Source organism: Micropterus salmoides, unplaced genomic scaffold (assembly GCF_014851395.1).
Source record: "Micropterus salmoides isolate LMB-PRFRI ecotype aquatic unplaced genomic scaffold, ASM1485139v1 Ms_hic_scaffold_3032, whole genome shotgun sequence".
Taxonomy (NCBI): domain Eukaryota; kingdom Metazoa; phylum Chordata; class Actinopteri; order Centrarchiformes; family Centrarchidae; genus Micropterus; species Micropterus salmoides.
Window position 1 is genome coordinate 1 of NW_024042299.1, and position 25,000 is coordinate 25,000.

Genomic DNA, 25,000 nt, shown 5'->3' on the forward strand with positions numbered 1-25,000 from the left:
TGATGAATCTCTTATTTATTTATTTATTTTATGTATTTATGATAAACCAAGATTCCATTAGAACAGTAATAAGGTCACTTCTTTATTGCATGGATTGTGCCACCTTACAGTATATGTCACAGAGATTAATTAAAAATATGATACAATAATATTATACGATATGCTTCAATAGGCTTTTTTTGTGCCTTTGGTTTATGTAGATTACTTACAAGTGCACAAAATGAAACTTCCAGTAATATAATACAAAACTACACATATTCACTACACATACTCATGGGATAGTTACAGATATGTCCTGTTCTTGTCCACATCACACCCTATGTCTTACACCTTGGAAAGAATCTTGTTTCATGCCTGATCCATCCCTGGCAATCTTCTGCAGAAACGTCCAGAGTTTATTGTGTCCAAGAGAGACATCTGATCACATGGCTCGTGGTGATAAGTTTGACACCTCCATGAGGAAAATATTTCATCTATTGGGGTTGGGGAATAGAAAGGTGGAGGAAAAGTGACACTATCCTGGGATAGGCTAATAGGTAAACCATTTTGTGACTGGAAACATTGTTACAATTACAGACAATCCTGGATACTTCCTCACCTGGCACACGTCCAGAGGTGGTCAAGGAATGAAAATTGGCAGCCAGTGTTGTATGTCCCAGAATCTTTTTTTAAAATTTCTTTTTAGTTTGTTTGTTAGGATTTAAATGTAATTGTAACAGTTTTCACAATAGTATGTATGCAAAATGGAGTGTAAACACTCAGAGGTTTGGTTTTGACTGAGTTTGAGTGAAAAAACACAATATTAGAAAGATCACCACAATGAAAGTGATTTAGTCCACATGGACTGATGCTGTGCTGTGTAAAGAGTTTAAAAAAAGTGACACACTGTTTCTTGTCACCTTGCTCTCTCTCTCTCTCTCTGACGTGAAGTGTAGTTTTTTGCAAGAGGTTTCAATATTACCAAGATTTTTAAAAGGAGGAGGATGAGAGGGGGAGGAGGAGGAGAGGGGGAGTTGTCATGTCTTATCTGGGATAAAGGAGGTGTGAAACCCAGAGAAATCCTGCAGAGAGAAGCTGACACTGCTGCAACAGGAGTATTTACAGTATTTGTATTCAGAGAGACAACATATTTGTACTTATTGTAGTAGGTATAGGTGGGAGAATTGTATTTGTTGTTATTGCACTTTTAGTTACTCATTGTTGTAATATTGCCTATATGTTGGTAGTTTTTACACCTATTGTAATAATAGTACTGTGGCAGAGTGACTAAATGTAGTTCTAAAAGTATTTGTAGTATTAAATGCTTTACAGTCAACCTAATTGGCATATAGTTACGTTTAAGAACGTAATAAATTGTCTGTAAAGTAAAAAAACAGTTGAATAGAGTAGAATATAAGTAGAGTCCATAAAAATGCAGAACTACGAGGAGTCAGTGTCGTTCCTGGGGACCTGGGGCCCGTTCCAGAAGAGAGTCTTCTTCCTGCTCTGTTTTACCATCGTTCCATGTGGATACAACCTCCTGTCTGTCATCTTCCTGCTGGCTACCCCCCCACACTACTGCCACATCCCTGCTTACAGCAACCTGAGCCAGGAGTGGATTCAGGCCAGCATCCCAGTACAGGTCAGAACCAGTAGGAACTGTATCCAGGCCCTTTCAAACTGAAGGATTCAAGTGCACACAGGAAGAAATGTCACTCCAGTTTTAAGTTGCTCTCAATGTTCTCAATGTTACACACAGAACAACTTTCAGGAAAGACATAAAGACTGAAATAAAAACATCTAAAACTAAACATAGAACTAGTAGGTGAAATACGGTGAAAATTGGTGTTTAAGTATATGAAGTGGAGCAGAAACAACTGATCGATAAATCAAAAGTCAGCAGCTATTTTGATAATCAGTTAATCACTTTAGTCACTTTTCAAGCTAAACTGACAAATGTTTTGATGGCTCAAATTTCTCAAATGTTTCCATTCCTTGTCTTACGTCATAGTAAAGTGGAAATCTTTAGGTTTAGACTGTTGGTTGGACAAGGCTTTAAATTGATTTTTGTTACATGGATTTTTTTATGTTCCATTTATTAATTGCTCTCTAGAGTGACATGTAGAAGCGTTTTCTGATCTTAAGCCAGTAACAGCAGGACAATATTGTTTGTTTGTGCCTTCAAAAACGTTGGTCAATGTTTTGTTAGATTTTGCAAACTTGACTTGGTTAGGCTTGGGGAAAGATCATGCTTTGGGTAAGGGTCCTTCATTGTAATGGTTATGATAATAACATTAATTATTAATGGGTTAATTTGTTAGTTATGGAAGAAGCGTGGTCATGGTTTAAACAAACCAAAACAATCTTAGTTGGAAATGAAAAGCAGTCACCTGTGTTGTAGCCTGAAGTGGGATGTTTTTCTGACCAAGCAACCCATCCTGCTGTAGGTCTACTGTTCCCCCTGCTTCTTCAGGATGTTAACCATCTTCAACAACAGCTAATTTACCAGCATCACATGTACTGCTTCTAAAATCTACCTTCCCACACCCAAGCTATCAGACATGAACGGCAGAGTCACCACATACCTACCACTCACAGTAGCAAATGACACTGATCATCCCCTGAAGCGTCACTTCACCAGGAGCTTTGTCCCTTCTGCCATTACAGTATTCAACAAACTGCCTCTCTGACTATGTTGTGTGCTGGGATATATAAATGTATATATGGGGACTCTATGTATTGTCTTTATCGGTAGGTTGCTGTCTTTATATCTGTGTTTCTATGTTGAACTGGCTGTGAAAACAAATCTCCTTCTGGGGCAATTACCTATGATAACCTATAAATGATTCGGCCCTCCATCAAACAACCTGATTTTTTGTTGTTTACGCAGATGTTATTGGTTTTAAAGCAAAGTGTTACAAAAATCCTTTATTTTGGAAAACATTTGACAGTACTCACTTCTATGCTGACCTGTCATAGTAGGTCAATTATTAATAAAGATGGGTTTATAAACATAGGGCCAATAATCTATGAAAGCATCTTCAGATTACACTGTTGCAAGAGTTTCCTTTTCAATAAAGTCTATGTAAAGGACTTGAAAGGTTTTAAGGAGGGGTACAAGGCAGGGCTGCCCCCTGACTTCCCTACTGTTTGACTTTCAGTACAAGACTTACAGAACTTCATGTTGAAAAAGTCACTTCACCTAAATGTGAAACAAGAATTCCCACTCACTTACCCCACATGCATGCTATGACCATGCAGATAGTTTTAGGTTTAATTATCTCTACCCTGGAGATAAATCATTTCTTATCATCATCACATCACATTTTGGGATCTTTGCCACCTCAACTTGTTTGTGGAGCACAAAGCTGTGTGTTTCAAGAAAATACAAGTGAGAACTGTTTCTGTAGCTCACTGCTCCCAATGAAAAGGATTGTGAATATAAAGGTTATGGTAGAGGAAGATCTTCAAGGTAGAATTATAGAAGTGTGAAAATACTCCATCACAAGTAAAACTCATGCATTCAAACTCTTACTCAAATATGCAAAGTAGAAGTGTAAAAGTACAAAGTATAAGTGTTATCAGTAAAATGTAAAAGTATACTTGTTATGGATCTGAATGGCTGCTCTCAGTGTTATGTCATTGTATGTTATCTTATTATTTGTACTGATGCATAAATGTGCAAGAAGCATTTAAATGTTGTAGTTGGTCAAGGTTGAGCTTATTTAAATTACTTTATCTGCTGATGGGCAGTTTAATCTAAAAAAATATTGTATGTTGATTGTATTGATTTTTGATGAAAAATATAAATATTTAAAGTAAAGAGTAACTATATCTGTCCACTAAAAGCAGTGGAGTAAAAAAAGTATAGAAGTATAGAATAAGTATAAAGCAGTGGAAAATAGTAAGTAGTACAAGTACATCAAAACTACAGTATTTGAGTAAATACTAAATTAGTTTCTAGCACTGTTGTATACAGGGTTTAAGGTACAGTTAAGTTATTAAGGTTTGGTTATAGTTTAGGTGCTTAGATTAATGTACAAACTACTATGGTTGAGGAAAAAAATACTATTTATTTTACCAGACGCCCATTTTCGAGTACACAGGACAACAGTAAAAATAAATTGTAAGCTAAGTCCTAAGGGTTCAAATACTTCAGACACAGTCAGCTAATAACTTACTGTTTATTTTTCAACTGGTCCAGTCTATGATCCTCATGCAGGTTAGAACTGGTCTAGTTTGAACTGATGTGGTTTGCTCTGGGGCAGTCCACCTCCCCAGACTGTTGTTGCATCACAAGTTGGAAACGAAGATGTTATTTTGTCCTGGTCAGCAGGTGGCAGGTCAGACGGAGAGGAGCAGTTGTAGCCGGTACAAACTGGACCTGGTGCGAAACCTGTCTGCACTAGGAACCAGACCCACCCTGGACCTGGTCCACAACCTGTCGGCGCAGGGATCAAGTCCAGAGGTCCTTGTCTCCAGCCTGAAGCAGGAGGGCTGTAAAGACGGATGGATCTACAGTACTGAGTACTACCAGTCCACTGTAGTCAGCGAGGTACTGAACTACTGCGATTCTAACTACTACTGCAGTCCTAATACGATTATTCTAACTGTTTCCATTAATGTGCCCCACTCCCTACCCATCTACTGTATATTATTTTCTAGACTCTAGCATGTTATGTAATGACATGCTAGAGTTAGAACAGCTGTAGAACAGCTTCTGCCTGTAAACACTGATGGATCGTGACCTCTCTCACTGGCCACCAATCATTGACATGCCCCAGATGACTGCAAGAAGCTATCATGAGAAACTGGAAAAGACCGGATTGGGGTCACCTCCGTGTGTCACCTATCTGTGTTGTGTAATGCCACAACATCTGCTGTACAGCAGCTGCGTTGGCTGAAACCAGAATTGAAGCACATGAAACTAGAATTGATTAATGAATCTGGATTTAACGTTTAGTTTAGATTATTTTTATGTGCAAATACAAAGAAGCTGAATTTCAATATCTGCTGTGATATTCTAAGCTGTGTGACATTTACATTATTTCTGCCAAGGTTTTGACTACTGAGTTCACTGAGGATACAAACTACACTTACTTAACACTTACTCACTTACTCATTGCAATTTGGACAAGAGATAAAAAGCCATCCAAGAAACAATCAGATTGTGGTAGAAATTAAGTATTACAAATGTAATATTTTGCTTTATCTTTAAGTTTCCAAAGCATTCCAAAGTTGTACTTTGACTGATATGTTTTGGGCCTCATTTCCTCTTTCTACAAAACAGTAAAGTGTATCCTTATCTTGTATATTGACTGTCAAAACAGTGTGCAGAAGGCCATATCTAGTGTGTAGTTTATTTAATTCACATAGTGAGAGATTTGACAAAAGATCTAGTTTTTTTCCATGTTTGTAGAGCTATTGCAGTTTGTTCTTCCTTGTTTGTTTTGGTTTTAAGCACGCTTAGAATGCAAAAGGTTGAAAGTAAGGACAAAATCGAAAGGTAGGTATGGCGTCACCAACAAGAGGGGCTACAGGCAGCCAAGAAAACAAGGAGGGCTCAAATAACATGGAAAATAGATGATGAGGTAGAGGCAGTGAAGGCTTCACCACAATCGAATCCCCCATCACACGGTGATGTCCTATAGCTCCAGACCGAAGACAAGCTGAGGTCACAGCCTCACAAAAACCAAGCAACTCTGAGGCTGTTGAAACCAGCAATCTGTACAGAAGGAGACCAGACCCTGGATGACCGGGCTCTGAAGAGCTGGACACTGAAGGACCAGGTTTTGTGGGACTGGACATTGGACAGTCTTTCAGGTAATGGATACTGAAGGACAAGCAGGAATGTGCCCGGAGTGGTTGGACATTCGAGGACCATCTAAGGACCTAAGGACTGTCTATAAGAATGTTGATACTAAAGGACCAGAATCTGAGAAAGTGGAAAATAAGAAGACCAGACAGGACTCAGAGGAAATTGCCCCTGTAGGACCCTGCCTAGCAAAGGAACTGATGAGCTCAATCAGGAAGAAGGGGTTCAGAAGCTTGGGCAAGAGACTGTGAGGAAGAGAGACTCAGGATGAACGGACAACCACTTGTACAGGAACACAAACATTAAGCATGTATAGATCAGGTTAAAAGACTCAGAGCCCAGAGGTACCTGATCGCTGGTGACCAGGGAAACAGATTTCTATGTTTGTTGTATTATTCCACTTTGCATTCCCTTGTTTGCTTTATATTTCAGTGTTTATGTCTGCTGTATTATTCCAGTTTACACTTTTATGACCACTGCAGAATCCATTGTCATTGCAGTTTAACCTGGTGTGCAGTGACCAGTGGAAACAACCTCTGACCTCTCTTGTCTACTTCCTGGGAGGACTGTTTGGATGCTTTGTCTCTGGACAGATCTCTGATCGGTACTTATCAGTTTCAACTGTTTCCTGTAGTTGTTCCTGTCAGCTGCTTCAGAGTTAGCAGAGATAGAATGTTTTGCCAAAGTACTGTGTGTCTTGTAGTTAGCTGTGAGCTAACCAGGCATTGACCAAAGAGATGGTCTGCTTCATGGAAAGAGAAAGTCTATGGCAAAACATCATTTTCATAGTTGAGTTAGCTGAATTCTAACGTCTGTACTATAATCTAGAGACCATGTACATACCCTACACATTCAAAAACATAAAGCTTTCATGGTTTGCCATTCACTTGGACAACCATAATGCAATCTTCCTACTTTAGTGTGTATCTCCTTTGAGATTAACATCTGCATAGAGGACCATATGTATTGCTGTTGTTACAACCATTGTTGTATTTGTATGTCAGGTTTGGCAGGAAGCCTGTACTGTTCGGTGCCATTACCATTATTAGTGTCTTCAGCAGTGCCGTGGCCTTTGCCCCGTCCTGGCCCGTCTTCATCATGCTCTTCTTCGTGCTGGGCATGGGTCAGATCACCAGCTTCATAGTTGCATTTGTACTGGGTATGGGATTTTAATTTTTTTCAAACTGTCATCTTTTATCCTCCTCTTCACTGGTTGTTGTTCTGTTGTTAATCTTTATGGAATCTCACTGGAGGACTGAATAAGACCATGTCCATGCTAATGAGGACAGATTTAAAATCCCTTCTTCTTCTGCCTGTTTTAGCCTTGTAAACATACATACAAAGCCAGAACTTTTCAAAAATGATCATGCATGATTGGCAGCATGTTAACCTTTCACTAACATCACAAACACAAGCTGTCAGTATTTTATACTTACGCAGTGATCTGACAACAGAAACAGAATTACAAAAACGCTAATTCCCTGATATTTTTTAAACACATTTTCTCCACAGGTTCAGAGATCCTGATTGGTTCAACGAGAGTTCTCTTCTCTAGCCTGTGCTTACCTTGCACTTATGTGTTTAGTATGATGCTGCTGCCTGGCACTGCCCACCTGGTTAGGAGCTGGAGATACCTGTCACTTATCATGGCCGTGCCAGGCCTGGCCTGTATTCCCCTCTGGTGGTAAGTTGACTTCAGTACACTATCAAAATATCTGCATTTTGTGTACTACCTGATTAATTAGTTTTCAGCTGTGATTTTTATGACATGAAGAAAAGAAATAAATATGTCAGGGTCCAGTTTATGAATTTGTTCAACTGTGGAATAATACCTCCCCCTGGTAACCAGATTTTGTACCTTCATGTACTACAAACAAAAGACTTATTTAGGCCATATCATGACTCAAAATAACTGTGTGAATAAACAAAACCCTTTCTTTCATTTCACTGGAAAACCGATCACTGCCTGGCAGCGCAATGCAAAGTCATCCGAATCACATGCAAGCGCACATTGCTGGGATAACTTTGTTACATGAGTATTATATATCTACTGTCTACCTTACAATAAAACAATTGTTGCTATGATAACATACCACAGTTCTAAAACAAAAAGTGCTGTGTTTTGCCATCTAATAAACCTTCAAACTCAGTAATGTCAATCTATGATGGGCCTTCCCTGCCCACTTGGGAACACCCCACTCAAGGAATGCCTTACTGCATGTTTGAAGTGCAACTTACCACCTTGCTTGAACATGCATCCTGCAGATATTCAAAAAAATGCATTTAATCACATGCATAACACAAGGCACATAGATAGGGTCTTCTGGCCTGGGTGGCGTTTTGGAGTCTGTATAACACAGATGGTTGAACCAGGGTGATCTAGAGTCCTTCAACTAATAAATTATAGGGGATACATTTTTGCACTGGTTGTCTTTCCACCAGGTTGGTTCCAGAGTCTCCTCGTTGGTTGGTGTCTCGCGACCGTTTGCAGGAAGCAGAACTCCTGCTGAGGTCAGCAGCTCTGGAAAACAGAGTCGAAGCTCCTCATGTCATCTTCTTCAATGTAAGAACCTCTAACATTAGCCTTGTTCCACATGCTAAAGGACAGTGGTGGTCGTACTGTAGTTTCTTTCTCTCCACAGGTTGCAAAAGCAACAAACCAGAAAGGACAGTCCGTCAGCTTCCTGGACCTGCTGAGGACCCCAAACATTCGACATATCACACTTATGCTGTGGCTCATGTGGTGAGTTAAAGCTCTTCAGGAAGCACTAGCACTACCAGTAGCATAGTCCATTAGTTTGTCCATTTAGAGGAAGATACAATATCTGAGCAACTAATTGTCCATTTCCATAAAATGTCCTGTGGATATTTATTGTCCCCAGAGGATGATTACTAATGATTTTGGCCCTCTGACCTTTCCTTTAGCACTACCATCAGGATACAGTTTCTGCTCTTACTCCAGTACTTCCAACATCTAATGTTCAAATTCGCATTCCTGCTTTCCAGAGGAGGAACCCTTTAGTTTTTAATGACCCTATGACCTTTCTCCTTGCAACACCCTCCAGATAAAACTTATTTTTAGCTTCACTAATGGCTAAATCATCACTGTGTTATTTTGCTCTGTCCAACATTTTCATATGTTGCTGTTGTAATCATACTGCTATAAGAATTGCGGCCTCTAAGGGAGGCTAATGTGTAGAGCTGAGGTTTGGTTCTCTTGTTGTTTGTAGGTTTTCTTTGAGCGTAAGCTACTTTGGGCTGTCATTCAACATGTCTGGTCTTTATGGCAACCCCTTCCTGAACTACTTCCTGGTTACTGCTGTTGAGCTCCCAGCGTATGCTACCAGCTGGCTGACAGTACGCAGTCTGCCTCGCCGGCGGTCATATATCAGCCTTATTCTGCTGGGGGCACTGGCTGTGCTTCTCATCCAGATCACTCTGCACAGTGAGTAAGACCCGGTTCCCCCCACCATTAAAAGCATGTTATGTTAGGTTCTCCAGTCAGTACCACTGACCAAGGTACTGGCTCAGAGCTTGAGTTGGTCCCTGGGCGCTAGGCCTATTCAGTGACTGCCCACTGCTCTCTTAAGCTACAGATATATAATTGAAATTCTTATTCATTTTTTTGAACAATGGATCCTTGATATCAGACAACAATAGACAAAAGCAGCTTGTCTTCTGCATTGAAATGTTTAAAAAACGACTACACCTATGTTATATATTTTCTTGAGCTGTGTTGTTTCATCATCCCAAATGTTTCCAACAATTTTCAAACATAGAGAAATCTGTAATTTTGATCAAGGTAAAGGTGCGTTTCATTTGGTCGCCTATCAGTGGCGTCATATCCCCTTTACGCATGCGTCAGCATTGTTTTTGTCAACCAGAATCTGTCATAAACTGACTCTATCCAATGTTAAGCCACAGTTTTATGATACACTTTTTAGATCTTGGTGATTTTTAACTATATATTTTAACCGGATGAAAGATTTTAGTAATCAGACGTATAGATGTTATAGAGTAACTTCGAAATAGTGAACAGTCAGTTGCTTTATAGCGGTTCAGTGCTTCAGAAATGCTCTGTTTCCCCCACCCCTAGCTCACAGCCCTCCTCCTCCCTACAGGTCATCCAACACTCACCTTGTGCCTGGTGCTGCTCGGTAAATTTGGCATTCTGGCCGGCTTCGGGGTGTTGTACACACTCACTGGTGAGCTGTCTCCCACAGTGATCAGGAACACAGCAATGTCGTCCTGTGCCATGTCCTCCAGAGTTGGGTCCTCTGTTTCCCCATACCTGATGCAGCTGGGTGAGACCTTTCACTTCACACATAATACTCTGGATAGTGTGTATATAATAACTTCAGTCTAACACATTTGTTTGAAACCGTTTGATCATGTGTAAAGTTAAGTGACTTTTAATGCTCATGTATTGGACAAATCTGTAACTCACTGATCTGGTCTGGTTTTGTTTCCAGCTGTATTTTGTCAGTTCCTGCCGTGGATCATTGTGGGTTCTCTGTCACTGCTCAGTGTTCTGCTCTGCGTCTTCCTGCCCGAGACCTTCAAAAAGCCGCTGCCTGACACCATGCAGCAGATGGCGCTCACACAACGGTCAGCCTGCACAGTCACATCACATTGCACAGCTTGCAGGGCAGGTTTAGTTCACTTTTATTACACTATTTAGCAACAAACCGCAAGCAGCAAGCCATGGACACAAGCATTTCCACTGCTGCCCCATTGCATGACTCAATGACTCAATACTTCTGTGGCTATGCTGGTGAATAGAGAGAAAATGTAGGTACTCTTAGAAATCAGCCTTATTTTACTGCAAACCTCAACATGAAGTGTCTTAATACAGAGTCAGGCCACCACGAGCGTCCACAGCAGCTTCCGCGCACCTTGCCAAGTCTGCGTAACTCTTTTGGAGGGATGAACACTATTCCTTCACAAGATAGTCCCTCATTTATAGCCTTTATTTAATCAGGTAATCTAACTGAGATCAAGATCTCTTTTGCAAAGGGGACCTGAGTACAACGTACACAGCCAGACATTAGCATCAGAGACAGACATTATATAATTTGATCTTATGGAGATGGTGGTGGAGATCACTGTCTTCTTACACACTGATTCAAAGTCATCCAGTTGTGAAATTCGTTGAGATCTGGTGACTGTAAAGGGTTTTCAGTGAACCCTGAAGCACTAAAGCAAATGCATTTGATGTTTCTTTCTCTATTTTAAGTATTTTTTCCTTTAATTTGTCCCCCTTTTGTATGTATAAAAGTAAAAAATACCAATATCAACCACATATCCATTACAAACACCATCCATCCGTCCATCCATCGTCAACCGCTTATCCTGCAGGGTCGCGGGGGGCTGGAGTCGATCCCAGCTTACATCGGGCGAAAGGGGGGGTACACCCTGGACAGATTGCCAGTCCATCGCACGGCCACACATTAATTAACATTATATAACAAGATGTATACGATGTAAAAAAAACCAAAGACAATACATTGTGCAGCCTAATAATGCATCTCCCTTCTTCTGGCTTTCAGGTTCAGGTGGCCATGGGCCTCCATGCCTGCTCCAAAGGATAGTGAGAAATCAGCTAAAGACCAGACTATGGCATCTGAGATCATCTGTGCAACTCACCTATAATATAATATCCTGACACTCAAACAAATGTAAAAACAAAACTCTAGACAGTGAAACGACTCAACATTTTGTTAGGATGGTGGCGTTTCTTCCCACCAGGTGGCGACTTGGACAGGACTTGCAGAGGCTCCAGTGATGCATTCACTGACATTTCATCAAAAGTAACAACAGTTGATATTGTCTGTTTAAATTCTCAGTCATCCAGGTCATACTTATCCAAGGTGGGTTCAAGTCAAGGGCAACTGGACTTGGTTGTACTCAGAACTCTTGAATGAGAAACAAAACGTCTTCAACCAACCTCAACCAGGTCCAGGCGCCCTTGATTTTAGGCCACTCGCTATACAGCAACGACTGTGGTGTGCAACAGCGAGACAACTAAGGCAACCATTGCAAAATAAGGAGTTTAACCAATGTAATGGTAGCAATGCTAGCTGTATCACCAATAAGGTGAATGTGAAAGTTATTTTTAATGTGAATTCTGTACAGACTCCAGGTGGAAAGATTATTTTGCTCCTGCAGCAGTAGCAGTGGTGTTAGCAGTAGCAATGCGAGATTCAGATTTTATAACATAAACTTACAATTTTTGTTGTGTGTGTGTATATATAAAGACGTTTTGTTTAATTTCACCAGTATGATTAAGACAAATATATGTATATTTAATGTGATAAATAAATTAATAAATCAAAATTAAATAAAACTAACTGTTAACTGACATGATCTTCAATATTTTTATTAATTGAATATGACTGTCTTTGTTGTTTATTGACTTTGTGTTTTCATATATAGGCCTAAAGCATTTTATTTATTTATTAGCACATAAATCTGATCCTGAACGTTGAATTATGCAGTTTCCGAGGGCACACGAACGCCTCAGTGGCCTGTCCGGCTGTGGCCCCGCCCCGGACACACGGCTCCAGCCTGATAAAGCTACCCAGGGTTTTACCGGAAAAGAGGCTACGAGCATTTCAAAATACAAGCATACAAAACAGAAATGCTTCAAAGCAATCTTTGAACACATTGGGGTGAATTTGAACAGAAACCCTTAGCTGTAAATCTTGTGAAATGCTCATAAAGTGGGGAAAATAACGATTATGTGTCAAACTAGCCTAACTCACTAGCAGAGCCGATTTTCTTCACTACTCTGAAACTGAACCTTCAAACCTCTCAACTGGAATGATCAGGCCGTAATGTCTACATCATTACATAATCTTGAGGCTTCTTATTATAGATGGGCCCTGTCTTAAAATCTAGTTATTGGAATATATACATTTTTTCAAAATAGTTACCACAAACGTATTGATGATACGAGATATGAGATGTTTGACAACATATTAATTAAGTTTTACAGCCAACACAGCTTTTAATATTCCTAGTATGGACACTTGCAGGCGAGGGACAAAAACAGATTGTGCAGAATTACAAATTTGGCTGTTAAGATTGTTGGGAAAGAGCAGAAACAATTGGGATGTATATATAAAACGCAGGTGAAACAAAAGCTAGACAAATTGCATCTGATTCTGTACACCCCTTGTTTAATGAATTTATCAAATTGCCCTCTGGAAGGTCTTTCGCAACAAATGCAATGATCTCTCTAAATTCATAAATATGTCTCTACACTGGAATCCTGTCCATTATGGTCTGTACTTTGTATGTTGTGTTATTTATTGTTTTGTATTGTGATTTTAAATGATGTGGTGTTTCATCAGCCTGTGAAGCCAAAGACAAATTTCCACATTAGTGGAGAAAAAAATATTTCCTTCATGTCAAACTACTCAATGCTTCACTTGCGCACAGGTAGGTAGAAAATGAAATTATTATCCGTGCTTATTACAGTCCTGCAACAGCCACAGATACAGGATTTTATAAAAAAAAATTCAGTTTGTTGAGTGCTGTCCCAATGTAAAGAGAATTTCAACGAACACAACAAAAACGCTTCTGACATAAATTGTCTAGACTTTCACAGTCTTTGTGAACTTAAGCGCTATCATCAGGCCAATATCTTCAAATGTCCAATATTTTGGTTCGTCCAACAGCTTGGTTTTGTGGGACCACTACAGCCATACAGGGCTGCCATATCATGACTGTAAACTCTAATCTTGTTTAAATTATATTTTAAACTACTACACTCTCTGACACCAAAGAATCCCACAACTAACTGAAAAAAGATATCTGATAGGCCTATAATATTATGGAACAAAACAAAATAAGATTTTCTCTCTAAAAAAATATAATTAAAGACAAAATCGTACAAATTGTAAATAAAAATAAATTTGGATGAGAAAGCTAAGAGAAGATAAAGAAACTGTTCGACCACATGTCCGTGATGCCTCCAGGCTTTTATTTGGAAAGTCGCATTACCGGAAGTCGTATTCTTTTATTGTGCTTCACTGAGGCTGCGCAGAGTAGCGAGCTCCACCGCCTGCGTTCTGTGCGTTTCCACTGTTGTTGAATGCAAACGGAGACCAAACTGAGATCTTTCGTGTCTTTTTTTAATGGAAAACAATAATATCTCCTGGTAAATCGGCCTGAGAGGAAGAAGAAGAAGACGAGGAGGAGGGGGAGGAGAAGTGCTGCGGAGGAGAAGGAGAGACAGAGGAGAAAAGGAGGAAGACTGGGAGAAAAAAATCTGGACAGTATAATGCTGCAGATTTGACTGAAAGGTAAGAAAATCCGCCTGATCAATATGTATCGCATTGCTCATTGATCCCAAAGTTGTCGATCTTGAGTGGATCGAGGCTGAGGTGGGGGACGTTAAAGACGCAGCCGCCGCAGCCTGCAGCTGCTGGATATGTAGGTCATTGTGTCTGTGGGCCGAGCCGAACCAAGCCGAGGCAAACCGAGCCGGGCCGTCCTGCAGCTGCAGCCAGGCCGCAAGCAACCCGAGGAGGAAGAGGATGAAGCCCTGCAGCAGGACTGACTGACTGGTGCTGCAGTAACCAGGCTAATTAATAATCACAGATGCAACTGGGCTACTATGATTACTACTACTACTACTACTGATAATAATAATAAAAATAAGAATATTTGTATCAAATAACGAACTTATTTTGAAATAAAGTTTAGCAGAATTGAGAAACACTAACAACTTTAGTAACTGGATAAAAGTAAATATTAAAAAATGTAATGGTAAATTATTAAAGCCCCTGAAAACTTGGTTTTCCAATAACAATAAATGTTAATGACTAGAAAAGCAGAAATTAAATGTAAGTAATTACATTATTTATTAAAGAGGTGGTATTATGCTTTTCGGCTTTTCCCCTCTCCTTTATTGAGTTATACCTTATTTGTGCATGTAATAGGTTTGAAAAGTGAAAAAGCCCAAAGGACAGAAAACTCTGCTCTGAACTGCCTGAAAACAGGGCGTTTGTTGTCCAGCAAAATGCGCCTCATATAAGCTCGCCAAGCGGCTAGTCCGACACACCTCTCCTCTCAAAACACTAGCAACCCTCCAGGCAGTCAGTGGACATGAAGTTGTTACTGTGATGCAGAGCTCAGTTAAAACTTTATGGATGAAAGATACTTTTGTTACAGATTAATAACTCCCCACTCTGAAAGTCTTGCTCCAGTCCATATTGCCAAGCTGGTCAGCAACACCTACAGCTGAACCGAAGCTGTGGCTTCTCACTGACCCACCCTTCTCTGCTTCTGATTGGCTAGTAGTCCTTAACTAGGAACTGCGCATTTGCAACTCCCAACAAAGATCATTTAGAGACAAGATGTATCACTCCGTAGCTAAAACGAAGCCTTCAACACAGGGTGAAAAGAGGAGCTGCAGCAATGTGCAGTATGACAAAAAATATGGTGTTTTTTGAAAATTAAACCATGTAAACCTGTTCTGGTACAACCCCTAAATAGGATTTTTAACCTGAAAATGTGCATAATAGCTTTTTAATAATGTCACTCTAAAATACTCGGTTAATCTGCTTCACCAGGAGTGTGTGGGTGTGGTTTGTTCAGATTTGATTATGTTGATTGATTGACATCACATTGTCATCAGATTTTAATTAAATTTCAAGACAAGATCAAGTCATACATTTGTCAAACCAAACTTTCGGCTGAAAATGTTCCCATCACGCGTAGTAAGAAGGTGATTGAGAAAATAGGTTATGAGAGTCTTGAATACCAAAATGATACGAGCGTGAAGGCCATGGACATGACTGCAAGTTAGAAGTTAAAATAAAAAGTTAGTCCTTGATTCCTGCAAAATCATGTCAAGAAAGTGTGTCAGGATAAGATGCAACCTATTTCAACTGGAAGGACATTTTTGTGCCTAAGATTCTCAATATACATACTTTTAAAAATAGCATAAATGTACTATATGTACTAAATGTACTACACACTAAGATTTACGCTGTAAGACACAGAAAACAGGCAAGTTTTCTATATTGGTTTCCTCCTGCAGTTCAAACTGGTTGTATCTAATAGTTATTTTCATAAGCAATTAATCTATTGGTTACTTAACTAAAATGACAATTAATTGACAGAAACTTAAAGTGAAAGATTTACTGACTGGCAGCGTTGACTGCACTAACACACTGATGATGGTAAATCACAGACTGATCTGAATTTGAAGCCAAGAATCTGAATCTGCTGGGAGAAATGCCAGCTGAGAGAAAATACTTGTGGAAAATCACTGCGCTGCCTCTATAATATTCATTTAATGCTTCAGCAGGGGTTTGTAGTGTGTCTGTGCTGCAGCAGTGTTTAACAGTGATCCGATCGCAGTTGTCTTTATAACCTGTAATATGATATAGGATGATATTATACTACTGTGTTGACTTGCATGTGTTTGTCATCTATGCAGTGAGAATACATTGCTTTCTTGGTATATTTGACTTATATATATGTGTTATATTATGATAATTATCGCAATATAATTTTCCTCAATAACAATATTACAACTGTTGAATAAATGATTGTGATAAATGATGTTTGATTTAATTCATGAATGAATTAGGACTTAATTTTTCTATTAAGATATTTTGTTGAGGAAAAAGAAAAAATATTTTACTTAATTTTACTCATATTCTATTATATTTCACTGCATATCTGTTGAAAAAAGATGTGTATATAATATTTATTCTTTTTCCTCAACAAAATAAATATCTTTAGAAAAATTAAGTGCTAATTCGTTCATGAATCAAATTTGAATGAAACATTTATTCAATAGTTGTTGTTATTGCGGAAAATTATATTGCGATAATTATCATTATTGTTTTCTTGACCAGCCGTAGTCTGAGGCTGTGGACTAGTCTGTGAGAGCATAAAGGCTTTGTAAATATTTAAATTTATTGAAGTAAATAAGAGGCTTAAGCAGTCAGAGTTAGCCAAGCCAACTATGTATTTTTCCAAAATGACTTTTAGAACGACATTTGTTTTTTGTGTTACTATTTCTCCACTGTAGCTCTGTGAGGAAACACAGAGCAGGGAGATAAAGAAGGGATTTCAAACTAACAAGACTCTAACTTCGACTGCTGGAGCCTCACAGCTTCTGCTTGACTTTAGATTTTAAGCCAAAATGGGGACTGTAGATTTGGTACCCACACTCTTCACTGGCAGGAGGAACAACTACAGTCAACAAACACTGTCTCGATGGCATTTTAATATAGACTTCAAGAAATGTGAACCTATCTTTTGATTGTTGTGCGTATGTGTGTCTACAGATGTCCAACGTCAACATGGAAGCGACCAACATCCTCCCCATCCTCAAGAAGAAACTGGCCTTTCTGTCAGGTAAAACACAAAAACCATGAGACAACATGTCTGCATGAGTTTCATCAGTGTGAGGACTGTATAATCTCATCTGGTCAGTAAACAGATATCTCCCCTCTCTACTGGTCTGTTTCTCCTTAGGGGGCAAAGACCGGCGAAGTGGTCTGATCCTGACCATCCCCCTCAGCTCAGATCAGACCAGCATGGAGGAGCTCAGCGCCACATTGGACTACCTGCTCAGCATTCCCAGGTACACACACACACAGGGAGCAGTAGTCTGTGTACAGTTATTTTAACAAAAGACTGTACATGTTTGCAGTTTACTTGTCACTGAAGAGCTGCTGGGTCTGTACTTTGTATCTTGGCTCCAGTGTAAGAATCCAACGTGTTCAGCTGTAGTAAAAAGGCTTAAAGGATGATTCCAGTTTATTACAACTTGGGTCTGACCATATTGGCCCGAAAATGAGACGATCCTGATTTAAAAGGTCACCCGTCCCTTTCCAACAGCTTTTTGAAGGCACAAACTCTTTCACATCAGGCCTGTCGGGAAAGTTCCCCCAGTATACTAACGGAGAGTCCTCATTCTGAAAGACTTTTCTCACGTAAAAGTGAAATACTTCCAGTAAAGCATAATGTAAAGCTATTTTTTCAGTTGCATACTGTCACTACCTCCTGTCAGGCTCTTGGATGCAGTCAGAATGATTTTTTGTGTGTGTCTAGTTGATAGCATTTTACAGTCCTTTTTGAGCTCCTCATCATGACGTTCTCTAATGATAATTCTTGGCAGCTTGACAGGCGAACCTGTCCCATTTCTGCAAAAAAGATGTCGGGAGATGCTTTCAACTTGTTATCACTCACTCACTCACTCACTCACTCACTCACTCACTCACTCACTTACACAAGCTGTTTTAAACTCCTGTTGGTAAAACTGGGCTTCATAACAACCTTTAAGACTGACTTAACTGTATAAAACAGACTAAATGGACTTCAAAAACTCACTAGCAACATCAAGGCTGCAAACAACCCATGATGCAACACTCTGCCCTGTAGGAGCTGGTGTTACTCAAAAATAATTTCTGATGCCATGAATACATAAATGTCAACTTTTTGTCTAAATATTGTCTTGTATTTGGGCCAGTGCTGTATTTTACATCTTGTTTTTGGAATTTTGTTTATATTGTACGATAACATTGACCAGAGCACACAGCAGCAGCTTGGTGAGTGTGTTATAACCAATAGAAACGATATCACAAAGTCCATAAAGTAAGTTGTAAATAACTTGGATTATCCTTTAAATCCTTACAAATAAATCTTGCCAGTTGTTATGGTTTGAAGTCTGTTAGTGTTCAGAAGCTCTGACCTCCTGTCAATTTGGATGGGCAACCCAAATACAGCAAAAAACTCTGCATGTAAATGTTTGTCTATAAATCCCCCCCCCCCCCCTTAGTGAGAAGTGCAAGGCTCGGGGTTTCACCGTGATCGTGGATGGACGAAAGTCTCAGTGGAACATTGTGAAGACTGTGGTGCTCATGTTGCAGGTACAGACACATAATATGGGTCCCAATAATGGCATACGTGACTTCATTACTTTGTCAGGATTCTGAGGATGCTGTTTTTGCTGTTTCAGAATGTGATACCGGCCGAGGTGTCGCTGGTCTGCGTGGTGAAGCCAGATGAATTCTGGGATAAAAAGGTCACACACTTCTGCTTCTGGAAGGAGAAAGACCGCCTGGGCTTCGAGGTGAGTCTCTCAGCTGCTGCTCGCTAAAACTTTTCAGGAGGAACCAGCTTCAAGTTTTCTTTTGTATTCACTTTGACTCTCCAGTGCTTAGAGAACTGACTTTGGAACTAGAGATTTTGGGGGATTTTTTGAATTTGTACTTGTGGTCTCCCCGTGTTTCCACTGTGTTTTACAAACTGTGACATTACAGATGTACAGTTTGTCGCTAAAAAGGCAACAGAGGGAACAACTATTTACCTTTTTAGTCATGCTATCTGCACGGCTATAGGGATGGCAATGTCGACAGGGCAGTCAGTTGGTCCACCACTTTGGTCCAGATTAAAACATCTCCACAACTAGTGGATGGATTGCCATGACATTTTCTACGGATCGTCCTCAGAGGATGACTTTTCCTTCAGTGACAACATGAGGTTTTGTGTGAAATGTCCAAACAACTAGTAGATAAATGCTAGGGAACGCACAAGCATTTTGATCTCTTACTTTTCTTTAATCTTGTCTCATCTGTTTAATATTTTCCTGTACTGTTTGACTGCGTGTTGTGTCCCCACCTCTGCCAGTCGCTGAGAAATATTCTGGTCTACCATTTTGCATCCTTTCCCTAAATACTAAATGATTCTGTATTGTTGTAAACAACCTAGTTTGTATGACGTCCCACCACATCTAAAGGCAAAAGTGTTTAGAGCTGTTCTGAATGGCCATACTTTATGGCAGGGTGAAAAGTTGTCACAGAGAGGAGCGAGAATGGTTTTAAGAACTGTGTTCAATCCTGTCCTAATCCAATCCCAAATTTGAAATAACCTCAGAGACAAACGGTCTGTCTGTATTTCCAAGTTTTGCTCTTGTGAGGACATTTTCTTCCAAAACACACACAAACACACACACAGATATACACACTCTTGAATTGTGTTGTTACCTTATATATCAAACAGAGAAGCGGAACCATTTATGATAACCTTGAACTGAGTGCTGCGGGAAATCTGAGCCAGGATGGATGGAGAGTATGTGATTTTTGGCCAACCTCTTCTTCTATTACAACAGATGGTTTTACTGACAGAGATCACTAGTCTCTGTGACCCAGATTTCTGAAGCCACGTTGGCTCGACAGTTGTTGCCACGGTAACTGGAGCAAGTTGGTGGGTCTGTGGCAACCTGGAAGTTGCTGCGGATAGATATTCCATCATAATCAGCGTTTAGATTTTATTTTTAGTTAGTCAAAGTGGGGTTGACATCGCGTGCTGACAGCAGAGAGTGTTAGGAAAACTGTTCCTGTTGGTGTGTTCAAGGACGCTCCAACATTTAAGAGTCGAATGAACAGCACAGTTTTTTAACGCATCGTTTTGTTCTCAATATCCATGTTCTTAAATATGTATGTTTTTTGTTTTATTTCTGAAAAAAGAAATGTTTGATAAATAATGTGCTGGAATTGAGTTTGTTGTTTGAATCTGTTAGAGGGCTTCTCTTCTTGACTTTATTTTTAATATTTACACACTTCGAACACATGCTCGCACACAGCTGCAGGAAGGGAGATTCCAGTGACGCTGTTGAAATGTGACTCATCTGAACTATGGAGTGTGTGTGTGTGTGGGGGGGGATGTCACAGTGGGGTGTGTGTCGTACAACTGCTCTGAAGTCTGACCCAACATTTAAATAAACACACAATCAGTCACACAGTCCACTCTTTCTGACAGCTGGAGGACAGATGTACTACCAGTTGTCAGACTGTCCCGGTTTATTTGTAAAGCAAGCTTTCATACAAACGCAGTTCAAATTGCTTCAGTGAGTGATGAGACAATGTAAAAAAAACATTCAGTATGTTAACTTGTTGTAAGATTGTCTTTTGTAAAACCTCAGATCAGCTTGCAGGCTGTTCATGAACACTGAGTGCTGGATCTCCACATTTAGAAAGCGCTCTGGGAAGCTGAAGAAAGTTTGTCTTGTGATCCAAGAACTGGATTGTATCCTAGATATACAGTATATTCTGTGATTAGCACTGGCATTTATAAAACGTCAAATTGTTAGTTCTAAACTTTTACCTGTAAGTAAAAAAGAAGCAGAAACTTTGTGTAAAAACACTAAAAGTAACTTAAAGAAGAATCTTCAGTAACCCAGAACTGTTAAGAAAACAGAACTATAATTATGTCTACCCAAAATTCTGTCCCTCAACCACTGAATCAACAAATAGCAGGGCTCCAGAGGTAATGTGTCTGAGCTGAGTCACAGCCTCATGCATTTGCCCAACGTGGCTGTCCTATATGTGCAGTAATAATGAACAGTTTAAAGAAAAACACCTGCTGCCCATATTACAGCTACTCCAGTTATACCAATTGTGGATGTTTTGTGATGTCAGGGCTTCACAAAATTTTACAGAATAACTCCCAATAGACAATTACTTTTAGTTTTTTACTGAAATAACAGAACAGATGTGGGTGAGCAATAACATTAGCATTAAATGCTCTAAATAAAACCCTTAATTAGTCTGTGAAAAGCTGCAGGTAATATGTCCGTGCTTTTCATAATCAGGCTGATATTATAGGACTAAAAATAATAACTGCAACTGTGCAGCTGGAATTAGAAATAAGAAAAAAGAAGCCTTTTGATGAATAATGGTGAAAAGCAGTATTTTTATGATTGATTCATGATTTGAATTACACATGCATCTGATAATTATTAGTAATCGTTAGAGCCTCCAGAGGTGCTGATCATTCTGGTTTCCTTGAGTTTGCCATTATATGCAATTTCCACAGCTGATTCTGATCGAAGGGGTGTTTTCATCTGGTTAAAAAAAAAAAAGATACACCTGTGACTTCCTCTCTAGTCACTCTGCACTCTGGTTTTAGGGCCTTTCCGAAACTGCTTACTACTCCCTCTCCCTACCTTCTTCCACTCCGTTTGCGCGTTCATGCAGAGGGTCCGCAATTGAGTGCCATCCAGAACAAATGAGGGCGCGGTAGAAGTGGGTTGTTAAACACAAGTGAGCACTTGGCTTGTTGAAGCTGTGTAACACCCTTTGCTGCACGATGGGGAACTGTATGTTGGGGGAATGTAAGTTCTGTGTGATTTTGATGGTTGACATGTGGGATTTTTAAATTCCTACACTAAAAACTGGACTAACTAAAAAACTACACTAACATTTCATATCACCATTCACAGGTTAACAACGTAGCTCAAAGTTTGTATTGTGTTTATTAAAAAAAATGGTTTTGTCTGATAGACAATAAAACTGTTTATTGAATCATATTCATCTCATACAAATATCTTAATCCAAAACTAAATAGCCTACATTAAACAACAGAATTATAGAACATGGCACAACTAGATACACAAGGGGATCACATAACAAGTAACAAAGGCATTAAAGAAAAATAGTTAAGTCTTTATATATTTTTAAATTCTTCAGACTATATAATGCTTCAATATAATGTTTGATTTACTTTGAAATGTTGGTTTTGTGAATGTAATATATTTATATAAGATAAAGAGGTTCAAATATATAGTTTTTTTCCCCAATGAATATTATTTATTTTTTGTAAATATCTAAAGTCATGTTCTTAAAGAAATATTTGATACAAACACAAAATGAATGACAAATGCTTTCAGTTTTGTTATTGCAAAGAACACACTTTTCCCCAACATCAATCTTGAATCTTAATCTTAATACAGCTGCTGTTTATTTGATGCACATATTATAGCTGCGGTGATGTCAGATCCTATTTACACTGGAGGGAGAGGGTAGTTCGTCCTAAAGTTGGCCGCTGCATTTATACCCTAATCGGGTTAGGGAACTCGATTTGGCCGTGAGGGTGACTCCGACCAGAGTTCACTCTGTGTCGGAGTGGAAGTGGCGAGGGTCTAGTTTTGGAAAGGCCCTTGGGGTTTTGGAACATCCTTGATTATAGCGATATAGACTTTGCTCAGTTTTTGAGTCACTGGCTGTAGGATGGAGAAGCGAGGAAGCATGATTTGCAAAATGAATATCATTTCCTTGATTATGACTACCTATCATTCATTGTATCCAACATTATATATGCTTCAATATATATTGAAAAATGAAAGAGGAAAGTTTATAAACGATATTTCCCCCCACAGATATGTTGATAACATCAATATGCTGTTTGGGGATATATGAACCATTTGAAGAGAGAATCATCTGTGGAGGTCCTATGAAATGTTTGTGTGAGACCTAAATGTATTTAATAGTTTAATTGTTGTGTTTTTCCTTAAGAGAGAGCACAGGGATCTCTTAGTAAGCTGTAAGAGACGAGAGTTTTAGTCAGGGATGGTGACTGTTTACCTCTGCCGATATGGCTGTAAATGTACCTAGCTGTGTCGGCCAAATTACAAAATGAAACAATTTGTCGATGTTTGCCTTTTGAATGCCGGTTTCTCTGCTTCCTGTCAGGTGATCCTGGTTTCGGCCAATAAGCTGACTCGTTACATTGAACCCTGTCAGCTGACGGACGATTTTGGGGGAAGTCTGGACTACGACCACAGCGACTGGCTCAACAAGAGACTGGTCACTATTTTATTCAATAAATTCTTCTAAATTTGTTTGTTAACTTCAAATACTCGTTGTCACGTTAACCTTGCACCAGGTCTGAGCTCTTCTTTTGTTTGTTGTCATTTGTTCCAGATTTTTGAGAAGTTCACCAAGGAGTCGACATCTCTACTGGACGAGCTGTCGATTATCAACGACACTGACAAGAGCAGCTCGGTAGAAAAAGACAAGTATGTACACACACACACAGCTACAGATTAAAGTGTACTAAAAGTAGACGGATGAAATGCAGTTCTGTGTGTCTCTCTGTCCTCTGCAGATCAGCTGACTGTGCCCTCTTGCCATCCTTTGACCCTGAGACTGTCCTTCAGACAGGTAATATATCACCGTTATCATTGCAGCCCCTTGCATGTTGTTATGTAAATGTGAAGGCAATTGTTGGTCTCATGTCTGAGTCTGATGAAGATACTTTCCCTCCACTGCAGTGCAACAGGGAAACGCAAAGAGAGAATATTATACTGAAAAGGATTTAACCTTGGAAGATACCCACTTGGTTTGAACTGAAACTGCTGAGGCCTCATATCAGCTTCAGATAAACCTTTCCATACATCTTTGCTCACAACGAGGATACTGGATTTTGTCCCCAATCACTTACATTCAGAGTGCATTAGTAAGGGATCTAACGGCACAATTTGAACAGGAGGAATGATTACAGAAAGCAAAACCTGTTTCAATGTTCATATGGGCACCAGAAATATTTGTGAAATTGTGAACCTATATGTATCATCTCCTATGCTTGAAAAACAATATTATATTTTATATTCTTCTAAAACAGCTCATACAGTCAAAATAACAACCCAACGAGCAGCCTATTTTCAGCTTGCTTTCTTACTCACTATGTACTTACTTAGTTACTACTTTCTCTTGTGGCCATGAGCTTTAAATGGTGACTGAAAGAATGTAATCGTGGATCCAAGCAGGCAAACTAAGTTTCTTTGGCTTGGTTTCTGGGCTCACCCTGACCTGGACGATGTGGGTGGGAGGAGGATGCCTTGGATGTGTAGCCTGCTGACACCAACACCTGGACCCAAACAGACACTGAGGACGGATGAATGATGGATGGCTGTGCTCACTGTACTGAGCAGCCTGTGTCTGTGTGTTGGGCAGAGGTGAAAGGAGTCTTTGTTTGTGGTACCACCCTCCTCCCTCCACCAGCTCCTTTCATAATGTGACAGCATGTAAACAAACACTTGTGATTTATAACAGGCTTTTAAATCTCAAACCACCCTTCTCTCTCTCTGCCTCTCTCTGACTTTCTGCAGGGCATGAGCTGCTGTCGGAGCTGCAGCAGCGTCGTTTTAACGGCTCAGAGGGGGGAGGAGGAGGACAGGGAGGTGAGGAAGCAGCTGTCAGTCATCCAGGTGGACTGGACCTGGTCGAGCTCAGAATGATGGGCGGATAGATGACTAGGGGGATGAATGAATGAAGGGATCTTTATTGTTTTGGCCAAAAAAAAAAATCTAAGCTGTTGTTGGAGACAGTTGAATGCAGTCAGAGTACTATGTTGATACTACAGTATGACGCAGTCTATGAGAGTACTGCGTAGACT

General features: G+C 39.7%; 2 protein-coding genes across 3 annotated transcripts; both read left to right on the plus strand.

Moving 5' to 3' along the window:
• The first annotated feature begins 936 nt into the window (after positions 1–936).
• On the plus strand, positions 937–12,110 carry LOC119883943 (solute carrier family 22 member 4-like). 2 transcript variants are annotated; one of them, XM_038694425.1, is made up of 11 exons: positions 937–1,621; positions 4,313–4,534; positions 6,295–6,398; positions 6,799–6,953; positions 7,307–7,478; positions 8,237–8,357; positions 8,437–8,537; positions 9,025–9,239; positions 9,916–10,098; positions 10,267–10,402; positions 11,344–12,110. In XM_038694425.1, exons 1-11 carry the CDS (start codon positions 1,412–1,414, stop codon positions 11,444–11,446), a joined length of 1,722 nt encoding a protein of 573 aa, XP_038550353.1. In that variant the 5' UTR covers positions 937–1,411; the 3' UTR covers positions 11,447–12,110. The 2 variants fall into 2 exon arrangements, with proteins under 2 accessions (XP_038550353.1, XP_038550354.1); XM_038694426.1 differs by having other exon boundaries at positions 4,316–4,534.
• A 1,726-nt stretch (positions 12,111–13,836) lies between these two features.
• On the plus strand, positions 13,837–24,785 carry LOC119883944 (SEC14 domain and spectrin repeat-containing protein 1-B-like; the record flags this gene model as incomplete). The annotated part of the gene is given in 9 exon segments (XM_038694427.1): positions 13,837–14,103; positions 17,107–17,176; positions 17,297–17,405; positions 18,603–18,693; positions 18,783–18,896; positions 23,296–23,409; positions 23,527–23,621; positions 23,711–23,766; positions 24,714–24,785. Coding segments are annotated over 8 exon segments (721 nt in total), but the record flags the coding sequence as incomplete, so codon positions are not given.
• Between the last annotated feature and the right edge of the window lie 215 nt (positions 24,786–25,000).